Source organism: Varroa destructor, unplaced genomic scaffold (assembly GCF_002443255.2).
Source record: "Varroa destructor unplaced genomic scaffold, Vdes_3.0 BEIS01000006.1, whole genome shotgun sequence".
NCBI classification, from domain to species: Eukaryota; Metazoa; Arthropoda; class Arachnida; order Mesostigmata; family Varroidae; genus Varroa; species Varroa destructor.
The window spans coordinates 7367561-7392635 of record NW_019211459.1 but is presented as its reverse complement, the minus strand read 5'-3'; the positions used below and the strand labels follow the sequence as shown (position 1 = coordinate 7392635).

The 25075-nt window shown below is 42.7% G+C and overlaps 1 protein-coding gene across 5 annotated transcripts in view; it reads left to right on the top strand.

Annotated features, from left to right (window-relative positions):
- Positions 1–24685, top strand: part of Hsepi (D-glucuronyl C5-epimerase) — a 34786-nt gene extending 10101 nt beyond the window's left edge. For 2 of the 5 annotated variants that reach the window (XM_022812926.2, XM_086992914.1), the window contains 2 exons: positions 19916–20108; positions 22068–24685. In XM_022812926.2, the coding sequence (XP_022668661.1) occupies positions 19916–20108; positions 22068–23359 (1485 nt within the window). In that variant the 3' untranslated portion in view covers positions 23360–24685. Of the gene's footprint in view, positions 1–9307; positions 9401–10741; positions 10796–19915; positions 20109–22067 lie in introns of those variants that run through there. The other 3 variants (XM_086992912.1, XM_086992915.1, XM_022812927.2) reach the window with 3 other exon arrangements.
- Positions 24686–25075: the final 390 nt, after the last annotated feature.

Here is a 25075-nt window from a genome sequence, read left to right as displayed (position 1 = left end):
GCCCGCTGAGAGGGATATCTAATAGGAGAAGGATGAAGTTGGGCGTGGGGAAGGAACGAGGGGCGGCGAAGAAGGCGAAAGGCACACGGAAACCACTCCATCTAAGAATATCCTCCAGCGAAAAGCCGTATCTACATGATGTAGACATAATCTCTTGAGAGATTGCGGCTGCACGTAGCCTTCAATTGCACAAAATCGAATTTGGTTCTTCTCTTCAACGGGGCAAAAGGAAAAGGCGAAAAAAGAGAGCAACAGGGGGGAACCATTATCGAATTCTCATAAAATTTCGTTAATATTAGTTTTGAAGCTCAGAACATCGCAAGTAACTTCCGAGTGGTAGGTGATGTGAATCCTATTTTTTTGGCTCATGTGTACTCTATAACCTGTAGGTCGGAAGCGTGCGTTATTTGATGGGAATTGCTTTACCTTCTCTACTGAATGGCAAGGAAAAAAGTTTAGCGCACTGTTTGTAATATTGCATGCATCTGTAGGGGTAGTACCTGCATCGTTACCATTGGGTGCAGTCAAAAGGAGACTGCGTCGTGTAGCATAGTTCTAGAGTCTGAGAAGTCTTGAGAAAGTTGTTAGAGTTAAATATCCTGCGGCTGAGTCGATTTCTAAATCGCCAGGAGGAACCTCTTCGAAGATGTGTGGAAGTTTTCCTATATGTGTCCACTGATGCTTTCATGATAGTAATTCGTGTTACACGTGGTAAGTAAGGTGCGCAAGTAGATGCTGAATAAATAGTGGCTTCATTAGAATGGCTGAAAAAAAACTAATTAAACAATATACCGGTTTCATAAGAAAAGTCATTTAAGCTGGGACAGTTAAAGAGTAACACGAGATCATTAAGACACATTCCAAAATTATTTGTTTTAGAACGTAATGTCAAGGCATAAAACTCTGTGTCATTTTGGCTTCTTTTTCTGAGAAACTTTTGGTCGAGACTCAACATGAAAATGAACTTACTAAAAAAGGTGGTCGCCTTCCTGCGTTAGGTGTAATTACGTTTCGTACTCTTATATATATATATATAATTATATGTTTCTTTTCAAGTATATAACTACTTAGGTAGGAAGCACAACTTTTTCTATCTATGAGTATCAAATAATAAAATAAAGAAAACGTGTCGAATCAGTCCGTTAAATAAATACAAATGTTGCAATGTATTTTTGCAGCACTAAAGTTTACTTTATTTAAAAGTGTTAATTTTCCGCCTGTCGGAGACTATAGCAAATACATGACACTTGTAAGAGAAGTGGCGTGGTTCTTTAGCATTCGTCGGTTATTTGTTCTTAAACAATTCTATCAAATTTAGGATTTCTCGCATCTATTCTTTTCGACAAGCTTCACTGACAGAAAACTTGAAAAGGCAGAAAAATATTTGACTGCAAATATAAGAACGATTCCATTCATTTCGTGCTGCCCTTAAAGGTTGCCTGCATCGCTAAAGATCCCACTGTATGCAGTGATATATTCGTTCCACATGAGCCGCGGCTATGAGAAAGCCAATCGGATATCTGGCCACGTTTCAATATCAACGTTGATTAGCAGTGGTCACCGCATAAATGTCATAGCGAGAAACAGTAGAAATACTAAGCGTACCAAGAACGAACAATTATCTTCGCGATGATGAACGTGCAACGTTAAGCACAGGCACAAGCAATTTGTAGGTCGGCCTATAGAGTTATTACCGGAAACGAAGGAAACCACTGCTAAGCATCTGGGCACATTGGCCAATTTCCATGTTTCAATAACTTGTGGAAGTTAAAAAAATTGACAGAATTCTTTTAGCTTTCATGAGTTGTAGGTATCTTAGCTTCATATTATTTTAGTAAGGGCAATTTTTATTCTGATTAGTTTCCAAGGGTACTTCGAAGACTTTATAGGAACTTGTGGATATTCCACGGCTAGACATGCTTCTTCAAGATGGCTCTAAAAGAACTAAAATAATTGTTCGCCACGGATGCAAGCGTTCGATCGGATCAATCATTTCAGGAATACCCAGTTTTGGGAATCTTGCGCGGAAATTCTCTAAAACAGCTCCTCTGTCCGTACACGATACATATAAATGATAGGAAAGATAAAATATGGTCATTTTAGGTTACTGGGGGCCGCGACAGATACGCCACACTAGAATCAACTCCGGTTGCTCGAAATTACCTTTGTCTCAATAACTGGTCGAAAAAAACTTCCTAACGAAACAAACATTTTGGTGATAACTTGAGCTTGTAATCGAATGTCCAGGTTAGAATTGGGTGACCGCCAAGTATACAGGGTCATTTTTGTGTGACTGCCTTTAAATATAACGTAGTTAATACGATTATTTGATGAAGTGATTTTTCGGTATATGCAGCTTCATTAAAGAAAGATCATCAAAGGACTAATGCAGCCGGTCTCAGAATTCTAACTCTGCAGAAATGGGCATTTTTGTACCTGCTTAAAACTTCAGGACAGCGCATATCAGCCACTATTTCAACCAATCTAAGCAGAGAGTTATGGCTTGTGGTATCAGCTCATTCACTCAAGACCAGCGCGTTAGGTGTATCCATATTCATCTAAATTATTGGAGGAAGAACTTTCAAAAACTTTTTTGCAGGCGTGCTTCATGTGACCCATGATCCACGAGCGATCAAATCACTCAGCCCGGGCGACTCCTACGAAACGTTCAAATGCCACTTTTAGGAAAATCGTCAGTGGATACGATTTTTAAGCTATGGAAAACGTGTCTCAAAACGAAGACCTTAGCACTTATTATATGCAAAAGAAATGCATGTAAGCGAATTCGGGTATTTGCATATATGACCCAAATTATTATTTCATCCGTTGGTTTGAGGATGAATATTTTTCCGGACAAATTGTCAAGTGCATTAGTTTTTTGGTGTGAGGTTACAAAAATGCGAATTGGCCAACGTATATTTTTATGGCTGAAGTAAGCCGCCAGGCCCACACCATTGAAGGAGTCGAAAAGCGACAATTTCGAAATTTTTGATCTAAGGACTAACATGCGGTGGATGTAAACTTGCGCACTATATATATATATATATATATATATGAGAGAGAAACAGAGAGAGAATAAATTGCTATGTGCAAATAATCCTGTTTCTCTAATACCACTATTGTGTAAATAATCTTGTTTTCTGTCATGGCTACTAGGTGAACAGTTATATATATAGGGCTCCCTTCGAGCTTTTGACAATACCGATTGCTGTTAAATGCTTTTCATACATATAGAAATAGTTCAGTAATTACCGAGACCAGGGACAGCTTTCAGGCTGGGCCAGAATTAGCCACTCAGTCAAATATAATGTCCCGATACTATGTAAAGTACCGTAAGAATGCACACACATGTTCCCGAGCGTCAAATATAATCAAAAAATAGAGACCCAGTTATTTATTGCTATTTAAGGTTTCCTCGATTACACATATACGAGACAGTTTCGGGGACAGCGATCCTCTTGGAAGAAGTACGTCAAAACTTATCGTTTTTTTATGATTATTATCGTGCAAACACGGAACTTCAAATTGAACCTAAAAATGCAGTCGGCCTCTACCCTTACTTTTACATCGAAGGAAACTAATAAACCCTATTATTTATCTTTTATATAAAAATTAATTTTCCCGATTTTCGCTAAAGTCGAGCGACATTTTTTTAACTAAAAAATTCTCATGAGTATCGCACAATCAAAGTGCAGGCTTCCATACAATCTGTATATCGTTGTTGGATCCGAAGCCGTGTGCCTAAACGGTTCGCTTTCACCACCGCTTATGAATGTAAAATGAGAAAACTTACACCGATATTTATGCCTGCTGTACGCAATTCAGCAAGACACGTTAATTTGCAAACGACGTCTTGCCTTATCACCGACGGGGGAAAAGTAAGACATGTACTCTGCAATGGCGAAGGGAAATGACTAACTGTCTTATTCCTTAGTTCTTCACTTATTTTACAACGTTTAAAATACAGAAAGTGTCGATTAAATGGTTCTTATTACATAGTAATATGCATTTACTAGTTTCTATGCACATAGCTTCTTGTTCATGTTTAATCAGATCTATGTAACATTGATGTTAACGCTAAGAGTCCTCAAATAAACCCAAATCTTTCTATTGCTAACATTTTAGGTTATTCGGAAGCATGTCACCAGTTACGGAACTTTCCTTGCCAGACAAGTCTAGCGATTAGCAGAACTATTGATTTACGTCTTGTGGAAAAGTCTATGAAAAAAAAAAATGGCAAAAATTGCCAGCCATTTTAGCTCAAGATCTGATGTTGACGTGTAATTTATAGCACGAACGTTATCGCAGTCCAACGACTGCCAGCTACTCAGCAGTTATTCCAGATATTCTCAATGGGCGCTAAAACACATATACGGGCAGTAGATACAAATCTTTAGTCAATGTGGCTGCATTAAAGCTAATGGCAACAGTAAGCAAACGCTGCGTCCAAGTTTACTTTCAGCTGTTACAAACAATCCCCAGCAACCGCGCGAGGCTTCAAGACGGCGATCAGATAAGGCAACGATAGGCAGGCCGCCGACTTTGTTACATTGACACCCTCCCCTTGATTATACTGCATACTTTAAACATAGCGAAAGTGATCATTACATGTAAAAAAAAGTTATAGAAGTGGAACTTCCTATTTTGTTCATTTGACGCAATTACGCTCCATACATATTTGCTTCAAGCACCTGTCGCTAGCCAATGTTTTTCCCTTGGCTTTTTTTCTAGTCTCTGTTCTTAACCACCGTACAAACCAAAAAAAACAGCTTTTCCCTGGACTGCGTCTAATGATTATACGGTTTTAATGACCATTTTTCCTGCGTGTAGTCGCGCTACTTCCACTTAATCGCCGTTCTCACAGCATGAACCGTCACGTACCTAGTGTGTATGTGTGCGGCGACTGGCTGCAGTTGTGATAAAGTAGCAAAAATAATTTAAATTTCTTATTAAATCGCAAGACGCAGTTTATGCCATATTTAGTTTCTGTTAAACAGATCGTTTTACCCAGCTGAAGTCGCCAATTGATAGTGCCTCAAGGAGAAAATCTGAAAGCATCCACAAGCAACATTTTTTTCATATCTGGTTAATGTAACTATGCTATTTGTTAACATAATCATGAGCACTTAACTAAGTTCACTTTTAATTATGAAGCTTCCGAGTTAGGTGAGCGGATTATATATGTAGAATGCTCGATTCGGCCGAGGGTGCTTCCGTAAACAGTAATATCAGTCTACCGTTAAAAACCATCAAAAAAAAAAACAGAAAGCGGAGTAGACAATATAAAACAAATAGCTCGCACTTTCTGATTGCGCATGTCCGGGTGGCACAACATCTGTATTCGCTTTTCGCGCATCGATACGTTTCCCGTAGTTTTAGTGCCCGATGCTAGTAATCTGTAACTGAGGACGAGACTTAAATGTGGCGTTGAAAGGCCAAAAAGACGCTGGTTAACGACCACAAATAAGAATATTTAAAGAAAGGCAGGGCCTCCAAGATACGATTCGTATATTTGTGAACACATCAAAAGGAACTTAGTGAAACGTTCAGTAAACAAAACGAATAGGCATCGATAGGCGAAGAAGGCTCCGAAGCAGCTGTCCTATATGCTGACTTTTTGGCTACTGTGTTGCACTATACCATTACCTGAGTAGAGATTTTATGTGCTCATATCATATAAGAGAAAAATAAATTGACAGATTCACTGAGCCCAAGAGCTATACATTTTTAGCTATTGCTCGATGCAGCTTTACTAAGCCAGCAGAGGGCAAAGTGTTATCGAACACAACAAATCGGCTTGGGCTGCTACTGCCATCGAGCACAGCAACGTCCTTCGAAAAAGCACAAGTACTGACCGGAATCCCCAAATCAGGCATCTTGACTCAAATTTGTCTTGTATTGTCTTTTCGTTGTTCTGTACCGTATCTCTGTCTCCGATACCAACCGATCGCAGCTTTACATAGACTATTGATTTACCTGCGAGTCATAAAAATAGGAATTTATCGTCGTATGTATATCTCACAAGAGTCTACCACATATGACCATACTCCATTCACAACGACAGTTCGGGCAGTTGTACCTGGGTAGAAGGGTTCCAGTATAGACATAAGCAGGCGTCGTAAATAGATAGTTTCGCTTGATAGGCTATCCGATACACAGCTGAGTGTGCCCAAAAAGTGCATTGATATATGAAGTGGCCGATAATAGGAACGCTAATCTATACGAACAAGACGCAACCTGAATATCATACTATCGGTATGCTGTTGCGAGTCACCGAATCGTTGGAGTCACTTACAACAATAAACGACTTAGGGCGCCGCAGCGGAAACTGCTCGGCCTAGTCTAACGGATGACCTAAATCGAGCATTGATGGTCCCAGCTTTCAGGATGAGCAGCTGCTCCTTAGTGTCGTTAATTATCGCCGGCTTACCTCTGCATTTTGCAGAGAATACTAATATTGAGATCATGAGGCCGGAAGAGTTAAAAGCACTCGATGGCCAATAGCCAACAACGCAGCGGCGTCGCGGTGTCCACTTGTCTGCTAATGCTTCGCTGCTGTTCCGCTTTCTATCATTTTCTCCCTTGCCCTTCTCGCCCTCCACTGCTGTCTTTTTGTCATCTGTAGCTACTTGTTTTAGATATATTGATTTTCAATGAGCAGCCCCAATAGTAGTTCAGGGCCAGGCTGTATGGGGCACGACGCCTGAAGCAGCCAGTACAGCTCCTCCTTATATAACCTGCGCACTACTGCTGTAGAGCAGAATCCTTCCGCGGAATCTTTCGCCGACAGACATGTTCAACCCCGGGCCACTGCGGGACCTGGACTCCGAAGCGCTCTTCAGCTCACGACCGTCCCTCGACATTCACTTTCTCTCATAGCAGAGAATTGGTGAGAGAAAACGCAACGCTAGGGTGACCAGCAACGATCAAACGGCGAATTGTGAGTAGCAACTGTGTACTTGGGTACCCTGCGTCGGCCTGTCGGCTGACTCTTTGCCTAACAAGGTCTTTCCAACTGCGGCCGTTGAGAATGTGACTACGGAACGGCTTCAACGCTGTGCCAGTTCGGGCCGCTGCTGTAGCCTTGAACAGTTTGGCGGGACGACAGCAAGTTGGGAAAAGCTGCCTTGGTGGCTGGGCAACTGGCTGGATCATCGGAACTGATGCGCTCATGCTTGCCATCCTTTATCCTGGCTCCCCAGTCGCTTCTTTGTCCGTCCGCTTCCCTTGCCACCCCCATAAGAGTAAAGAAACGAACGAACCGACTAAACGGAAGCAACTCATTACGATTGCAACGACGAACTGAGTGCGCTGCTGTCACTCTTATCGTCGCAGACGTCAAAGGACGTCGGCGAACGAAAGTAAATGGAAGGCTGAAGGGGCATGGTCGATGGCAGGGGGAAGTGCTAATGGAAAAAGTCGACTTGTGCGACCGCACAGGTACGCTTGGGTGGATTCAGAGGAATGGATCCAGGTAGGCCGTTCCTGAAAGAAGGTTGGAGGCACCAACAAGGAACGACCGATTTCTGTTGCGCGAACGTAAAATAATACTGTTTGATTCCTGTATGACATTGGATTTTCTTCTTGCGTGACATTAGGCAAGAGGTGCTTGCGATTTTGATAACGAAACGCATCCTTTGCACACGATAGATCCAAATAATTAACCTATAAGATTCCTAAGAAAAGGCTGATATTTAAGTAGAAAAGAACGTAGGAGTATGTCACTCAAGATTACTATGACTTTATGTAGGACTGAATGAGATCAAAATCGCGCGAATTGGCTTCCGTGTCCCAGTTGAGTACGTGATGATCTTGACATAAAAAGCTATTACGTGAACAAACGAACCTGCTCAGAGGTTCTGGAAAAATTCGCTTGCTTTTTCTCTCTTATAAAATGCATTCTGTCTCATAATGGTACTCGTTAAAAATACTAGATGTTTTCTATTCTATATTATTCATCTTTAAATATAATTTATATTATGATTATAAATGAAACAAATATGTTTAGCAATTGGCGACAAGTGTATATAGTTAACGGTGTGTCGTATGCTGGTATAGAATACACCTGGTCATTATAAGGTACTCTTGGCAAAATAGCAACAAATGATAGCAATAACAGAGGCTTCTTTCCGCCAAATTATTGCGTTCTGACAAGAAGGATTATTTATGCATGCAGTAGGTGCTCATCGTTTGGACCTGCAAACTGACGAAAGCAATGATAGCATATTATTCGCTCGTTCACCAAGAAAAGTCCGCCTGTCGTCAACGTTAGGCAAACGAACTCGATGTAAAGGTCATTTGCAATGCCAATCCGAGTCGAAATTAACGAATTTTTCATTTTACGTTTATCTGTTCACCTCTACGTTCGTATGTTTAATCTGTGTTTGTAATAATGTATGAGTCTATCAAAATCACCCCGATCCCCTTTCTTAATGCGCTCTATTCATAATTAGCATATCTATCGTAACAGATGTAGATATTAGGCCGAGTCGCGTGCTCCCCGCTTTTTAATTGATCGACGTTGGGTTCTAATGTATCTATGTACGCTTTAGGTCCGATAACGGCCTATTAGTGCAAGCTACGCTAGCTGGTCATGCGAAGGATCTGACTGAGATGATGACAGTAACGACAAAGCCAGTCGTCACAATTCTATGTACACGTGAAGATGACTAAGAAAAATCTGACGTATCAGGACGCTGTTAAAACGGTTCGAGTATGTTGGAAAATACGGCGTTCCGTGATAAGATCGCTTGTCAATGTAGTGTGATGCCCGTAGCCGTTGTTCTGCAAGTGGCATCGGTTGTATCCCATTTATGCAACAACAACCAGCTATTGTAGAAAGTTTTCAATATGGTCACCTCTTCTCCTAATTGCTAACAGTGGCTCTTTAATCTCTCCATCTTTAAGTGTTTCTTTGTCCAACGTAGAGTGACTATGTACCGCGTGTACTAGTTATCATGGAGCTCCCGTCGAGCAGCGGCGCCAGATCGCACGTCTAACACGTATATACAAGCGGCATGTATGTCTCGGCGTGGTCCTACAGTGGTTTCACGCACACATCCGAGGCCTTAGTTTTACTAGCGGAATGAGTGTCGGATGTAGTTATTATTACTATTGTCCAAGGAATTGTACCCTAGCCTATTGTTAAGTTACTTCTTAGAGGCCATCTCCTGCCATCGTTACGTATCGCCTTGCGTCAAGCAACAAAGGAGGGTGACGGTTGCTCGGCGGGCTCTAATAGGGCTGCTATTGCTGCTCGCTACAGTTAGATCTACGAAACAATGTTCTGTTGTCGCAACGCTCTCAACTGCATGCTTCTCAAATGTGCGTTGTTCTATCTCTGTCTCCCCGTTGTGACGGCGTCGTCCGCTTGTTCGTCAATTCTCACTTCGCTATCATGGTACGTTCCGCGTTCACATTGTTGATGTTTGGGGAAAGGCCGCGGGGATTCAATGGGTCGGTCGGTCGCTCGTAGTAGACGATGCGTTTACTAAGTAGGGCAAAGGTGGAGCAGTTTGTCAAGAATGACTAAGCTGATGTGCAGAATGTTGGAGCTTGTGGGATCTGTTTGGCTCGAAGTGTAGCAGAAGCTGTGGTTTCCTTCGCATGCATCTAAATGTGTGGACTGCTGTTAGGCGAATACCGGCTACACAAGGCCATAGGGCCGGGGAATAGCTGAGGTTGAACGGGAGCAAAAGGGGAGAATTTAAAGGAAAGGAGGTGTGACGCTTGCGTCACGGGCATTATAGCTTGTGTTCGCGATAGGTTGCAGACTATTACAGGCTGTTACAGGCTTTGTCTGTCAGGCGACGCTTACGGAGGTAAAAGACTGACTCGACCAAAAAGGTGCACAGTTGTGAAATCCTTTAAAGGCGTCTCAACGAGACTATGAGCGTGGAGAACGAGATATATCTTTCTCCATGGGGTGTTTACCTACGCCTTCAACGGCGGAACGATCCAGCAGTGCTTGAAGAGGCTGCTGCTGGTACCCCACTGCTTCACCATCGGCGTGGACACCACAACAGACAGTCTGTACTCGTTGTCCTTACAGAGCCATTGTACTCGGACTTATTTTCGTATAATAATGTCGCCCTCCTCTCTGTCGCGGGAACTAGTGTCCCGATGAGGGCGGGTTATCGAGAGAGAGGGCCCCTGGTGCGCAAAGAGAAAACCCATGGGGGACCCGGCAAGCCGACAATGAACAAATGGTGTCGATGACGATGGCGGTGACGGTGATGGCATGAACATTGGCTGACATTCCAATGTCGGGGCGAGAGGCGTTTTCCCAAGCAAAAGCAGAGAGAAGAGCAGATAGAGAAAACAGCGAAAGTACATGGGAAGGGGGTACAGAGTTCAGACAATAAAAGTGCAACTTAGTCAACGAAAAAGAGAAATGCGGATATTTATAGCATTCGCATTTTTCTCTCTCTTGAATTTATTTGAAGCGTTGCTTTTCTTCTGTGCTTCATTCCTCAATCGGTAAATGGCAACCAATAGCAGCAGACAACAAGTAAACAAGAGTCGGGTGGTAGTACTGTGATAGCAAGGGGTTGTGGTACTGTTCTAGTAGATCTATCAGCTGTTGCCACAGCTGCTACTATTAATTCAAGAGTGACGAGCTAACAAAGCTTAAAAATATTATTTCACTTTTCCCTAGTGCTATTCCCGCCGCACTTGTTGGTATGTGGGCTCGAGATATCGTATAGTGCTGTGAAAGCGTTTGGCCAAACGTAGCCAGCATGAAACCGGGTTTCGCATGAGGTCGCCTCGTTTCTGGTTACCGCACAGCAAATATGTACGTATTAGTGCTGCTACTCGGTTAGTTTGTGGTGCCGTTCGTGCTTCTGATGTTACTGTAGTCTGTTTTTTTTCTCTAGTTTTTTTTTTTCACTGTAGCAGTTATCAAGTGTCGACAACTTCGCACGTCCGCTGCTTATAACTAGCCCCTCACAGGAGTCCGGAGAACGAACCAAGTCGCCGAGCGAAGAAAATGCTAAGCAGAAAAGCATTTCCAGTAGAGGGCACACTGCGAAATTATATGGCTCCAGGTATAAAACAGATTCATGGTTATGGGATGTGTTGGGGCTTGCGATGTATGGCACCCGGTTAGGCCTCTTCCTGCCGCTTCTGCTGCTGTTGCAAGAACGGCATACCAACTCACCAACTCTCCGTGCGCTCGCAGTGCCATTCGTGGCCAAGTGTATATATAGAGAACTAGCCCAAAAGAACAAAATGGGCAGGAACAAGCAATTAGGAACATACCGAATAACTGACTCGAGCTTCACTGACAGATTGCTGTGCCGAGTTCCCCCGAAAGCAAACACATGCTTGAGTAGCGTATGAAGACCCAAAATGAACGAGAGTGAACGGCCGGCGGGCAGGAGGGCTAGCGTAACAACGGTACGCATAGTACAAACTGTGAGGGGGACGGCAAGAAACAATGTTCGCCGCGATACCACCATCTGGTAACATGTCTGCTGTTAAACTCTGCGGTAGTTTTTATTTAAACGCGCCATCGTTATCACCACTGTCGCTGCTGTTGCAGTAAACGCGCCGAGGCGGGCTGCAGACTCTGCGTTGGCGCTAACGTCATTATGGTCGGTGAAGTTGCTTCGAGCTCCAAGCTTGCAGAGGGAAGTGTGGCAGAAGCATTCTTTCGCAGACACCACGAAGACGGAACGCAAGAACTACTTCGAGGCGCTAGTGTGCTACCGTAACTGCAGCCGGTGCGACCGCTGCTACAATTGGGAGCACAGGAAATTGCATCTGGCGGGGTAGAGATACGCTGGAGCTAGCCGGTTCTCTCTGGCTAACTCTCCTAATGCCTCTGTTTCAAACTCCTCTTGCATTGAGAGTAGCCAATGCTGGTCGCAGACACCATAGTCATGGTCCTTAAACACTGTCGAAAACTCTGCTACCAGTGTATGCCCAGTGAGTGCTGCCTGTTTAATAAGCGTACTTTGCTTGCCGCAGTCTGCATAGCAGGGCCAACTACGCGAAGAAGCGTGCTGGGGTAGAAGGGAAGCGGGTGGGCGGGCGGTCAGGCCATCGGACAGACAAGCAGGCGAACTAAATCTGTTTTTTCAATAGGAAGTAGATGCCACAAAACGAAAAAATGAAAACGACGAATTACCCATAAACTACACGAGCGCCCGAGTGGATGACAGTCCAGACTACCAGTCTAAATTACGAACACCGGAGGTGATGGGGTGCTAGAGTCTTGCGTAACAGGTGTTTAGCTTAATTTCTTTTCACTGTCCTACAGCCCCAAAAAAGGGAGCACAGGATCATACGGGAACTATTACTAATTTCTACTATTGATGGCGCAAATTCGGCCACTGCTTCTGCTACCACAATTTTTACCGACAGCGTTCACGTTGATGGCAAATTAACTGAGCTCTACTAAGTGTAACATGGTAAACATAGTAATAAAGTTCTCTTGAAAATTAGATATTATAACTTATACCAATTCGACTCGTATCTTCGGTAACGATTAATTTCCGATAAGCTTAAGCTATTCTGATAAGAGTCATCAACTATCTAGATAGACTCGATAAAATGTTGGTGTACACGTGTATAATAAGTAATAATAAAACGCCAGCCACGTTTTATGCTGGTAGAAAGTCGAGAGATGTTAAACATGGGAGCAATAGACGTTCGACTTTCAATTTTTATTGTCTGCTAGGGGTTGAAGGTGCTGTTTGGTGTCTCATCAGCCAAAGAGCTAAACGCAAAAACGATGTGTCGCAAGTCTTGGACGGGAATACCAATTCTATGTGGTCAGCTTGCATTAATGTCGATCATAAGGCAGCTACTTTATTAACTGGATTTGGAAGCCATAGAGCATGAACTTGTATAAATCAACTTCGGAATGGAAAATTACCGTGATGACCAGCGTGACGCATGAATTGAAACTTATTTACAGTGAAATATTTTTGCCATTATGGAACCTAATGGATGCAATTAAAATATAAGCCTTATTATCATACGTATAGGTAGATTTTATTTTGAGTTGACGCATGACCAAATTCTAATACAAAACGTTGTCCTCAGGATGTCAGGATATAGCTAAGCAACAAATGCCTCCTGTAGCACGCATAGAGATCCACGGGCAAAGGGACAGCAGTAGTAGCAGGAACAATCCCACGTTCGAACCAGACCCCACCGCCATGTTGCAGACCATCAAACATGTTCCGCTCACTGCTTTGTTCCGGCACAGTAATATAGTTGGGGTGCTTCTCTCGCCGTTCATACTCTATTGGGGTTATTGAAACTCTTTTCTCTAACGACTCCGTCTTCTCCATATTCATCGCTTCCGAAATTGGCAAATGCAAGTGGGCTCTCTGGCTAGATCGACTGAGGTTCACCCAGTCGGACCAGCTCCGATCCTTGGGACACCGATGCCAGCCGTTTCTATTTTTTTGGGGCTGTACCTCTATGACCTTCTTTCGTCTTACCCACCAACCTGTAATACGTAACCCCTCTGGCCAGTGCGTCTGTTTGCTCACCGCTCTTTCTTTGTCGTTCGCCGTCTGGCCTTTTTCCTCATCGGAAATCTCAACGGGAGTCGTGGTTCTTTTCTGGGTCGTGTTGACGCTCTTTCTGCGATTCGACTGTAGCGGGCTCAATGTGAACCGACAACCAAAGCAGCCCGTTTGTATGCCAATAGGAGTCGCCGTTCGCTTCTCTCTTATAAGCACTTGCCAAGCTTTAAACTGGCTCTCTGATTTTATACAGTATTTACTTGCTGCGGTCCGTCTCCATTGAAGACCGCGTAGGGATACAGTGTAATGCATTATACATTAAGTACGTTCAATTTATGTCGACTGCCCAAGTCTTTAAAAAGCAGAGTTTCTATTGACTACGTTCGATTTCACTAACCATTTGATACTCAAAAAAGATGGACGCCCCTGGCGAACTACATAGTTGTTCATATGTGTCCGTTTACTATCATATATCGAGCATTTAATAAAGGCAAAACGTATACTAACACTACATACATGTATTTTTATGTACATATACATATGATATTGCGATTTACAACCCTACAAAGATTAGACAAAAGTCGTAACGGCATGAGTGCCTGAAAAAAATCAATATTTGCCCCTTACTGTGCTGTCACGATATACATCGTGCAGTCTCAATTAGGTATATTTCACACGAATAGTTTTGCTGTTACTCTTACTGTTGTTGTCATTGATGGCCACGCTTTTATTCTGTTATGCTTTCGATACCTGTATTGGATTCTCCGGGAGTTGTCAGTGTAGCCTATATGCGTCGAAATGTTGGAATGAAAAATTGATTCATTCTCATGATGCGAGTCCATTTGTGGGCCATTGAGCGCCGTTCCAGTCCTGACTCGCGAGGCAGCCAACTATATCTCTACTACACTTGACAGATATAGCTACCCCTTTCATCGTTGCTACGAATCGCCTTGTATTTTTTTCACCCCCTTCTCTTTCAGTGGCAGGCTAAAGAAGCGACAGAGAACGCGATGGAAAGCGAGAGTGATTGACATGGGGAGAAAGACTGCATGTCGCAGTAGTTTCGTGGATCCATGCCAGCGAGACGTGTAGCCAGAACACCCTTGCTGAACCCTGCCAAATTGGTAGAACTGTAAAAGTGTAGCCCAGGCTGTTTGGCCAAGCAGACAAGAGTAGTGGCACGAGAATAACCTGTATGCAAGCTCGGTCAGCTTCTCCTTATTCCTTCAACACTAACAGAGGTGAGGTGCATATCCTCAGTAGCTGAATTGATAGCGCGAACCTCGCTCATTCGCGCGCTATCACACTATTCCGCCAGCAAAGGCCCTGATAGACGCCTGAGCTCACTTCATTGCTATCCCCTTTATAAATGAACATATTATAACTATCACTACACCTGCCTTAGCTATGCAGCGCTATTACGGCGTATAAGTCCCTGTACGTTTTGCTTTCGCACTTAGCTGGCCGTTCCCAGTCAGAGCAAGCCGACAACGGCGCCCTGCACTCCCTCGATTTCGTTTGCCATCCAACCCCGTGTATTCGGGATTTCAGTTAGGCCTGGCCGTTTTCGTCGCGGTGCCACTAACGCTTACAACTGACTCTTAGCTAGTGGCACCTTCTTTTGTTCCTCTATTGATCGCGCTTGTCACCGACCACCCTTTCTCTGCCTTCATCTAGCCCATGTTCCTGTATCTATAGGAGGCTACTGCTGTTACCGCTTGTCTTTCGCCCGCGAGCCGCTGTTGAGGCTAAATGGGACTTCATAGAACCCGTGTATGTACAAACCAGTTTGTTCCCTGGCCTGAAGGCCAAACATGCAGGAGTCGCGTAACCAAGCAAGCATGCCAGAGACCCAATAGTATTGCTTAGTGCATTGAAATTGAAAAGGGTTTAACATGAAGGAGGAAGAAGGAAAGGGAATATTATACATGCTCGCAGGCAGAGGCATAGCCGCTGTTCGAAGAATTGGTAGTCCCGACAGCTTGACCGAGCGACAACAATGTGATGCATACTTTTGGAGACCCGAAAACCGGAAAGCTACCCAGTTGCTGGCTGGGTAGCTTAGCACTTTTAGATGCAGGGTCATAGAAGTGTGGTGTATCACGGTGGCTCGGTAAGGCGCAGTCACAGTAGTAGCGATCGCAAGGATCGTAGGATCGACAGGAGCTGGTGAAGAGGCGTCCGAAAACGTTCGAGTGGAGAGAAATATAAAAACCTCTAAATTTCATTGTTTCATAGCAAAGCGAGTAATGTTCCTGTATCGACGTTGGACCGAATGGAAACCCAAAGGTTAACCATTATGGCAGATCCGAGACCCGCCTTCCGCTAATAGTGCTATAATAACCCATATAAGAACTATGATAGAGATGTGAGCTCGCAGTGCACAACAGCAGTACTGCACATGTGTGTTAGTGTTTGTTACGATAATTCACCACTAATATTGCACAGTAATCCTGTCGCTGTCGTTTATTGGCATCTGTACAGCTACTGCACACCACTGTCATGGTGACGGCAGAATATCAAAGTTCAGCGGATATAGGATTGAAATAGATAGGGAGCAGGAACCCACATAGAGAATGAGGACGAAGGGCCACGGACAAAGACAAAGAGGACCCTCCATATCATATATATGTATATGTATGATATATTGGCTAAAGAGGAGATTGAAGAATCTTATAAGATCTTGCTGTAGTCAATGTTTTTGTGTGCGTGTGTGTGCGTGTATATATATATGTATAGTCGTATTTCGATGACTGTACCTCGTGAGCTACGTTAGAAAACGTTATACCTTCTAAGCATCTGAATATCTTTCTAAAGATAATTTTTTACAACTAGTCAACACATTGACTAAAGCTTAGGAAGGTCGCGTAGGGTCTTGCAGAGAATGAAAGGGAGGCAAAGGTCGATGCATAATCTCCTTCCAGTGAAAAAGAAAAAATATCCTGGCTGTCGCCATTGACAAATATAAATAGCGTGTTGGACGGCACCGAAAGCCGTACTCGAGAACACCAGTCGCAGATTTAAGGTGAGGGTTCTTCAATAAGCGTAGGGCGCACAGTTACACGTTATCGATGTAATACTGTTCATATCCACCAATACAGGACGGCGTACCTTGTGAAAGGACCGTACGATCTTGGTGGTACATCGCTATTCCGGTAGTCGATTCAGGTCATCTTTGGTTGAATACTGATGCTTGCGCTAACGCTGCAGCTGTGTCAACGAGAATAGCCAATGATGAGTCGCATATAGAAATGTGGGGTTCATAGTAAGGGGTAGGAACGTTTAGTGTGAAAGAGGCCCTTTGAGAAGTATTAACAGACGTTCCCTTTACCGAACGTTAATATCAGTAGCGAGTTTATCGGTGAATGACCCAGATGCTTAAACTACCCCTTACAGACGGAGTGTGCTAAGGAATCATTTAAGTTCAAAACGATGCTAATGTCATGGATTGTGTGGAAATTGGACCATTTCGATTAAGCAGAATTGGCTTCAAAGCCAAATCTCCCATCGAGATTCTCTGTATTCAACTCACATTAGAGCGGATAAAATATGCTCATAGATCATAGTGACAAAAACATCTGTAGATTGTAGATTTTATCTTAAACTTATTCGACTTTACCGCGCCAGTCGGAGGCGAGTGAGCGCCCTAGCTAATTCGCCTATGTTCTATTGAAGCGCCTCACGCTATACGGTCGTTGGGTATTCAGTGCCTATCTGCAATTGGTTTTATGCGTCCCGCCACACATGTTAACTTATGTTTTGCTGTTGGGACACTGTGTATATATATATTACATCATCATCTTAGTTTTGTCCTCGAAAAAACCAACGTACTTCGTAAGTTCTTTCGATCAGTTCTTCAGAAACTTATAGCGCCTTCTAATGTTAAATAAGAGATACTAACAACACCAAACAGTATCGCTCCGCTATGAATTGGTTTGACCTTCTGAAAATAGGACCAGATAGGTAGGTCATCTGTTTAACGTAGAGTGACGCGGTACGCTGGCTAAGCAGCCATCCACTACTACTGACCTTTCTGTCTGTGTTATAGTATCTAAAAATTGAAGATTTCGTTTGTTTCCCGTGAGATGTATATTCATGAAAGCCCATAAATAAGTTACTAAACATCGACCTGATAGCACAGTATCCACCATAATATAGATATAATGAGGTACTTCAGCATGAAATGTAGCAAACACTGATCTACTTCTAGAAGGTTACGCTATTCGATGCCGGCGCAACATTTGGCAACACCTTTTTTGTATTCGAGATGTATTTGAAGTCCGAGGCCGTTCACCAGGATACCATCGTCAGTTGGGCCTTAGAAAATGAGTTATGATGAATCATAAAGAATCAGGAAATTCGGTAGTGCTTCACAAATGAGTTCCATCTTTGAATTGCAGGGATAGAGACAGCTCGCCATATACCCCAGTATACGGTGAAGGTGCTACCGCCAATAGCACTAGCTGCAGTTGGCCCTCGAGAAGTCACAAATAGAGACTTCGAACTCGAAAATGATTCTCCTGGAAGACTTTTTTTGAAGGTAAACAATGAGGAGTGAAAGTCTGTGTTGAAGCGGACGTCATGTTTTAGCACTCAAGTTTGCTACGCACAAAAATACCGTGCATGTTTACCTCAATGCAAGTAAAAAAATTGTACCGATGGAGCGAGGGTCATAAAACAAACGTAACGATGCTTGCCCCTTCTCGCTTTTTTTACGTTATAACAGTGACTCATTCCTGCACCGAATTGTTGAGAAATTGATTGTTCGTGATAATCGCAGATGGTTACATAAATAAGTGGATTCAACTGAAGCAGCAGGTCATTATCCCGAAACGAGTGTACAGCTGCAAGAGCTTCAGCCTCTATCGTGGGCCTAATCTAGGCATTATACGTTATAGCTTCCTGAGTCGTGGATCATCGATCGTCAATTACAGCTGAATAGAGCTGTCAACAATTGGAGCAGATGATGAAAAATTAGGCATTAAGCATGCTAAAGTTGAAGATAACCGATAATAATGGTGCACGCTTGGATTAAAAATAAAGAAGGCTATGATAAAAACGGCAAAGTTAGGACTACTACGCGTTTTATACTAAATGATTTGATAGCGTAAGAAGTTACCTTTTAGATTAATCATATTTTACTACCGTTGTCTTACGTAACTCCATTTACGAACGCACTGTACAAGCCCAATCCCAAAACCGGATCGGGCTAAGTTCCCTCAAAGCACATTCAATATTTATGTCAACGAAATAACAACGCTAGTGACCGCTTGTTTATCATTGTACTAAACAGTGATATATACAACTTGGATATTTGATAGGTCACTTCGGTAATGTGCTTAAGCCAACAACAGGCCCAACATTTAACAATTCGATGTTACAAAAGTAAAGAGAAGCATTCAAAATTAATAGCCTAATTTTTTAAATCAGGTAAAATGGATAAACCATTTTTATTGATCCATACAACAAAAATTGTATTTCTTAGAGTAGAAAAAAAATCCAAATATATTTACTGTTTCTGTTGTTTGATATACTTCAAACTGTTATTTTGGCAAATTTGTATCATTCCGCAAGTATGCTACAGTTCCTACGAACTTTTCGCAAGACCGTACTATAATTATTTCCTATTTGCTGTACAGATTTTCTTCACAAACCGCCGTTACAAGCCGAAGCTGCACACAAAATTCATAGCTGAATTTCTTCAACTTTCATATGCAATTCCCTTATTCCTGTCCATTATTGCATCGTCGTAGCCACCACAGCTCATCTCATACCTTCACCGCCTTACGCAGCAAAATCTCACAACCTGACGCACAACGATCTATGCAAACGCGTGCAGGATGCACACGAAAACGGGAAGCATTTTTGTCGCTGTTGCAGCCCAAGTGGCTTTCCAGGTTGTAACTGCATCCCAATAGGCTTCCACGCCGACAGACGATGCAGAATTGACATTGCAAAGATGTCCTGGCGCTCATTTCTTTACTGCTTACCGAAGCAACTTTCATGTCTTCTACAAGAGGCTCTTAGATGCCAGCCATTGTTTAGTCTGGCGATACATAGGTGGATGTGGAGGTGTCGAATCCTCTGTGAAGTGAGGAGTAGCTAGGGCGACGGCGGAAGGAACCTGTGGCCCAGTTGTGAAGCAATAATGTCTTTTTTAACAAAGTTTCTTAGCTTTCACGAAATACGCCGGACAGCAATGGGCCGATAACAACTAGTGTTTAAGCACACTTAGCTCACGTGGGTATACGAGTCCTTAGCGAGCTTTACATGAGGCTAGGAAAATGAGCACAGGATCAGTTATTTGCGTATATTTTATAGGTTATAGTAACTAAACGCGATAGCCTAGTCAAATGTTCCCTGATTCGGATCGGTTACGCTATATGCAACAAAGCCGTGGAATAACATCATTTCTGTTTTTCCCTTCACAGGTGTACGGTAAACTATCACAGGAGCCCTCTGGGACGCCAGTCTTCCATTGGCAACATTCATATTCGAAGTACTCGGTTCCGAGCCAGAAGTACCGTGCCAACGGTCCCTATCTGTGGTTTGGGAACTATAACGTCGCAGTGCGCGATCGTGTGAAGGTCATATCAGGAATTGAAGGTGCTATATCGCTGGATGGTATAACAACAGGCATTCTATCAATATTGAGATATACAATGTTAGTCATTTGCAAAGTTGTAATGGAAACACGTGTGACATACCTTTATTTACGGTCGACATGTACTAATTCGAGGAAAGACGACTCTGATGGTTAATTTTATGCGCCATAACAACTCAAAACTTATCCTTCAGCGATCAACAATGGAGTTTCGATAAGCTGCATATTAATATTAAAAGGAAAATTGTGCATCTGGTCCCTTCGGCCTTTGCGATGCTTTTTCAGCCTAGGATAGTTTTAAATTTCTCATATAGTAATTAATTATTATATAATTATATATATATTATATAATTATAGCCAAAAAGTGAGACATCGTAGTAGATAATTAACCCATATCATGTCACGTTTATGCTTTGACGTTAGTTTAGCACTATAGCCCCACCAGCGGGCCTCGCCCGGACGCCTGGTTTCTCATTGAGCATTATTTTGTTTCGCCTGTGTTTAGTTAAAAGGCTGAGAAGAACTTATGCTAGAGATAATATAAAATGAATAATGGCGACTCTACTATAGCTACGGTTTCTAATATACGTAACCCAGTAGCTTCTTCTACAATATAGTATAAACATAGCTCGTCGTGCAGCACAGGTTCACTACACATGTTCATGCACCACACATTGACAAAAGTTGTTCATGCAACATAACGTAGGAAACGGACGTTTCAGCGCGGATGACGCTGGCGGCTGTCTTGCTGTTTGTAAACAATGGTGGAGCGTTGTTTTTGCAACGGGGACAATGTTTAAGATGAACCAAATGAGCACTACGCTTTACGAGAAAAGCAACCCGTTTCCTCCAGGGAGAAAGTGTTTGGTTAATCAGACGTTTTCCTCACAGATCTTTCTTTCCATGAGGCATGTTAAGTAAATCACAAAAAATCAGTCTAATCCGTCTGCTTGAAGGGATCGATTCCTCAAGCAAGGCCGCCTTTCTAAACATTTATTAGTTATTCATAAATAATTTATTTACTAAATTACTTTGTTCAGCGTCGATGTTTTCGATTCAGTTTAATTCTAACATAAAGTGAACGACTTAATAAGACAGTGCAGTTAAGACTAGATTGACAGCAGACAGCACATGTTAAAAAGGAACTGAGACTTGCCAATATTCTCAGATTAGTAAAGACGCGTAGTGATCATAAACAACCGTCTTACCTTATACTTGTGGGAATGAATATAACGAACGCATAGAGCCATACTGCTGTCAGGTCATCTCAAACTCCTGATGACCTTCGTACCACGTAGGCATTTGCTTGCGCACAGGGGCTGTAGAAAGCACAAGTTAAAGGCTCTAGAATACAGTACCCGTTAGGTGACAGGATTTCGATAAGTTGTACCTTTGAAAATATCGGATTGGAATGTTGAAAACCCCTGCCTCGCGTAATCCTATTTTGTTCGTTTGTCCTGTAGATAAGGGGCAAGTGAGACTTAACTAGTAGTACAAGATTAACAGGGGCAAAGCTTAGATATTTAAGTAGCTGATGATACAAACGAACACCATGAACAAGTGTATATATAGATTTGAAATAACATTATTTGATCGGTCAACTTCCCGACTTTTTTGGATTGAACACACGATGTTGGTCTGAGGTTCATCATTTATACCACAAGTTAGACAACAAAATATGAAAATCTATCAATTTCATCTTCAAGTTTAGGACTACAAACGTGTTTACTCGACTTTGACGTATGTGATTATAAGAATAATAATAATAATACGATTTTTTACCTTCGCGAGGATTCTGTTTTTGTTACTAACAAAGATACTTAGTTAGCCACGTAGTCCTCAAAAGATAGACATTCCATTTTCTGTTTCAGGTATTTTATTTCACTATTGACGTAGTAACATAATGATTATCACAAGATAAATTAGTGAGTTTCTTTTTCCAATCGCTCACCATTGTCTCATCATTGCCCTCCTCGCAGGCGTACCTGTAAGCACTCAATGGAACTCATCGGGTCACCTGTACCCAACGCAGATAGCGCAGTTCGGATTGAGTCATTTTAGCAAAAACCTCACCGGCGGGTCTAGTCCTACGCGACGTCTGCCACTTGTGACGCGTGGCCGTTTCGATGAAAACGTCGAATGGCGTCCTGCCTCGTTACCTGGTTCATCGATTTCAGGGGTGATAACCCCAGCGACGGACGAGGACACTGGTCGACCAGTTCTTGCATTCAGTGGGGATGCCGTTGAAGTGCATTTTAAAGCGAGTCCCGATCTCGTCATCGTCCAGCTCGACCTATTTCTCGGACAAAACGGCAGCGTCACGGTGCACGTACAGGCATCCGGGACAACATACAGCGTTCACTATATTCTCAGCGACGTCTTGATATCCAGCCGAGGACAGGACGTATTTGTGGGCGTAGGCGCAGCTCGCAACGCGTGGCGAACACTTACACGAGACGTCTCCATCGACCTCCGTAAGGGTATGATTCTGCAAACGGGTAGCACTGGAAGGCGGGCATCAAAAACGGCTGCAGCTCTCGTGGGTAAGAGCGTACAGATTCTCAACATAGTGTTCCACGGCCAAGGCCGTCTGGGCAGCGCGTCATTGCTAACTCAGGCTCACGATGAATATTTCTTCGCAGCGTGCAACTACCTCGTCAGACAACAGGACGCCAATGGAGGTTGGCCCATATCCGTTGGTCGGACCCTAGTGGCACCAGATGTTCTTGTGCTGACTCCTCCCTGGTATTCAGCCATGGCTCAAGGTCAAGCCATGTCCTTGCTCGTTCGTGCTTACCTCGTCACCCGACAGCAAGTCTATCTTCAGGCGGCACTTCGAGCCCTTGAGCTGTTCAAGAAAAGCTCAAAAGACGGCGGCGTTTTAACGAAGTTCGCCGACCGCTTCAGCTGGTACGAAGAGTATCCAACGCTTAAGAGTTCGTTCGTACTAAACGGTTTTGTATATTCACTATTTGGCATCTACGATGTCTATAAAGTGAGTAACGACAGTGTCGCTCGGGCCCTCTTTCTCGATGGTTTTACTAGTCTGAAGCATATGCTGCCTCTATTTGATACTGGCACGGGGTCGGTTTACGATCTTCGACATTTTTCGATTCCGTCACTAGCGCCCAATCTTGCACGTTGGGACTATCATACCACGCACATTAGTCAGCTGCTTTATCTGAACACGATAGCCCAATCCAATGTGCTCGAGAGCACGGCTCAACGGTGGATCGACTACCTCCATGGAAAGCGGGCGCCACATAATTAATCGTCATGAATGAGTTAGGAAAAAACCAAAATCATCCGTTAAAGTAATAGCTCGATGACGAAGTTTAAGAGTTAGCAACGAAACGCTAACCTGGTGAAGGTAACAGCCTTATCTACCAAAGGGCAGGTCACTATGACTCTATAGGCCGGATCACGGCGAAAGAACTGGAATGGCGACATCCCAATCACCTCTATCGTCGGCCATCTCAGAAAAATTCTTCATCTCCTATGCATTCACCCAGTGCGAAGTCCTTCTCAAGGAACTGTGAACAATGAGTGGCCTCATTTTTTTTTACAGCAACAGTAACGACCATTACAAATGGACCTATCAAGCAAGGCCAGTTTGTTTAGCAATACAGTAATAATATAGAATATATGAGTTTGGCTGACAATGTAAATAATACCACAGCAACCAGGTGTATGACGTGTATAGGTTAGTAATAATGACAATTAACAATCCGAGGAAGAGGAAGGAAATAGGCAATAAACCAAGTAAGATAAATAGGGATAAAATCATCATTTTTTACCACGTCGTCGAATTATTATTGTATCAAACGACAGTTTGATTCAGGCACGCGGACTCGTACATAATATATTATTCTAAGTAATGAAATGATAATATTATAATATTTATAATGACGACAATAAGGTAGACTAGAGAAAGTGTGAAGGTGAAATGGCCATTGGTATTAACAGACGTTGTGTCGACGATAGTAATGAATAACAGTCCCACTCGTAAAATGGAATCGACGACTATACTTGTTGTTATTTTTATTACTATTATCACTATATTGAGGTTCTAACGTAAAGAGGAAATTTAGCCTAAACAACGTCTTCATAAAACGAGCTATTATGTGGAGACGTATGAATCGCTAATGCCTTCACCCTGTGATGACCGATGTAGATATGTAGTAGAGACGAAAATGATACAAAAATCGTCATATTGTATTATTGTTGGAATGGTTAAACATTATCGGATATGTTCGTAGACTGATATCTAGTAGAGATTTCTAATTTTGTCGTAGTCGAGTACAAATGTATAAAAACAACCACGGTCAATTCTGTCCTTTTTAACGTTCCACAGATCGACAACAGTAGAATATGAACATTAAACATACATTAAACATGATGTTATTGTGTTTGTCCTGCAAATTTTAACTTCTCTTGTAGCCATTGTTTGCTCCGGCAGTGAGACCGTGATCGTTGCGCTTGACGTCGCAAAGTACAGCAAAATTCTGTTTAACTAATAGATTTAAAATGAGTGCAACGTAAGTCTCTTTCTCTGTTTTTTGGAAACAAGTAAAGGGTCTGCATTTTGTAAACTGAATGGTTTTCAACAGTCATTTGAACTTAGTTACTTAGCTACGCAGTCTTATTTATTTCGCTATGTCTTATTTAGTTCCACAAATGCTGTCGTTTCGGATAGGAATGAACGGTTTTTAAGCCTATTCCTGTACGTGATGAGAAAAAATCAGATCTATCATCGACTTTGTTCCACTATGATCTCTCATTCAGCCTCGTTGCTTCTTGCACGCTTCATGAAGTATAGCTGCGTTAATTATATGTATTTCTATCGATAATAACAAAACATAACAATAATGATATTTCTGAGAGGAGTTCCTTGAACCAATTGCAAGTACAATGGTGGCCTAGGCACTGCATAGCGAACAGTCAACCTGTTATCATCATTTTCACAAACAGCCACGGCTTCATCGAG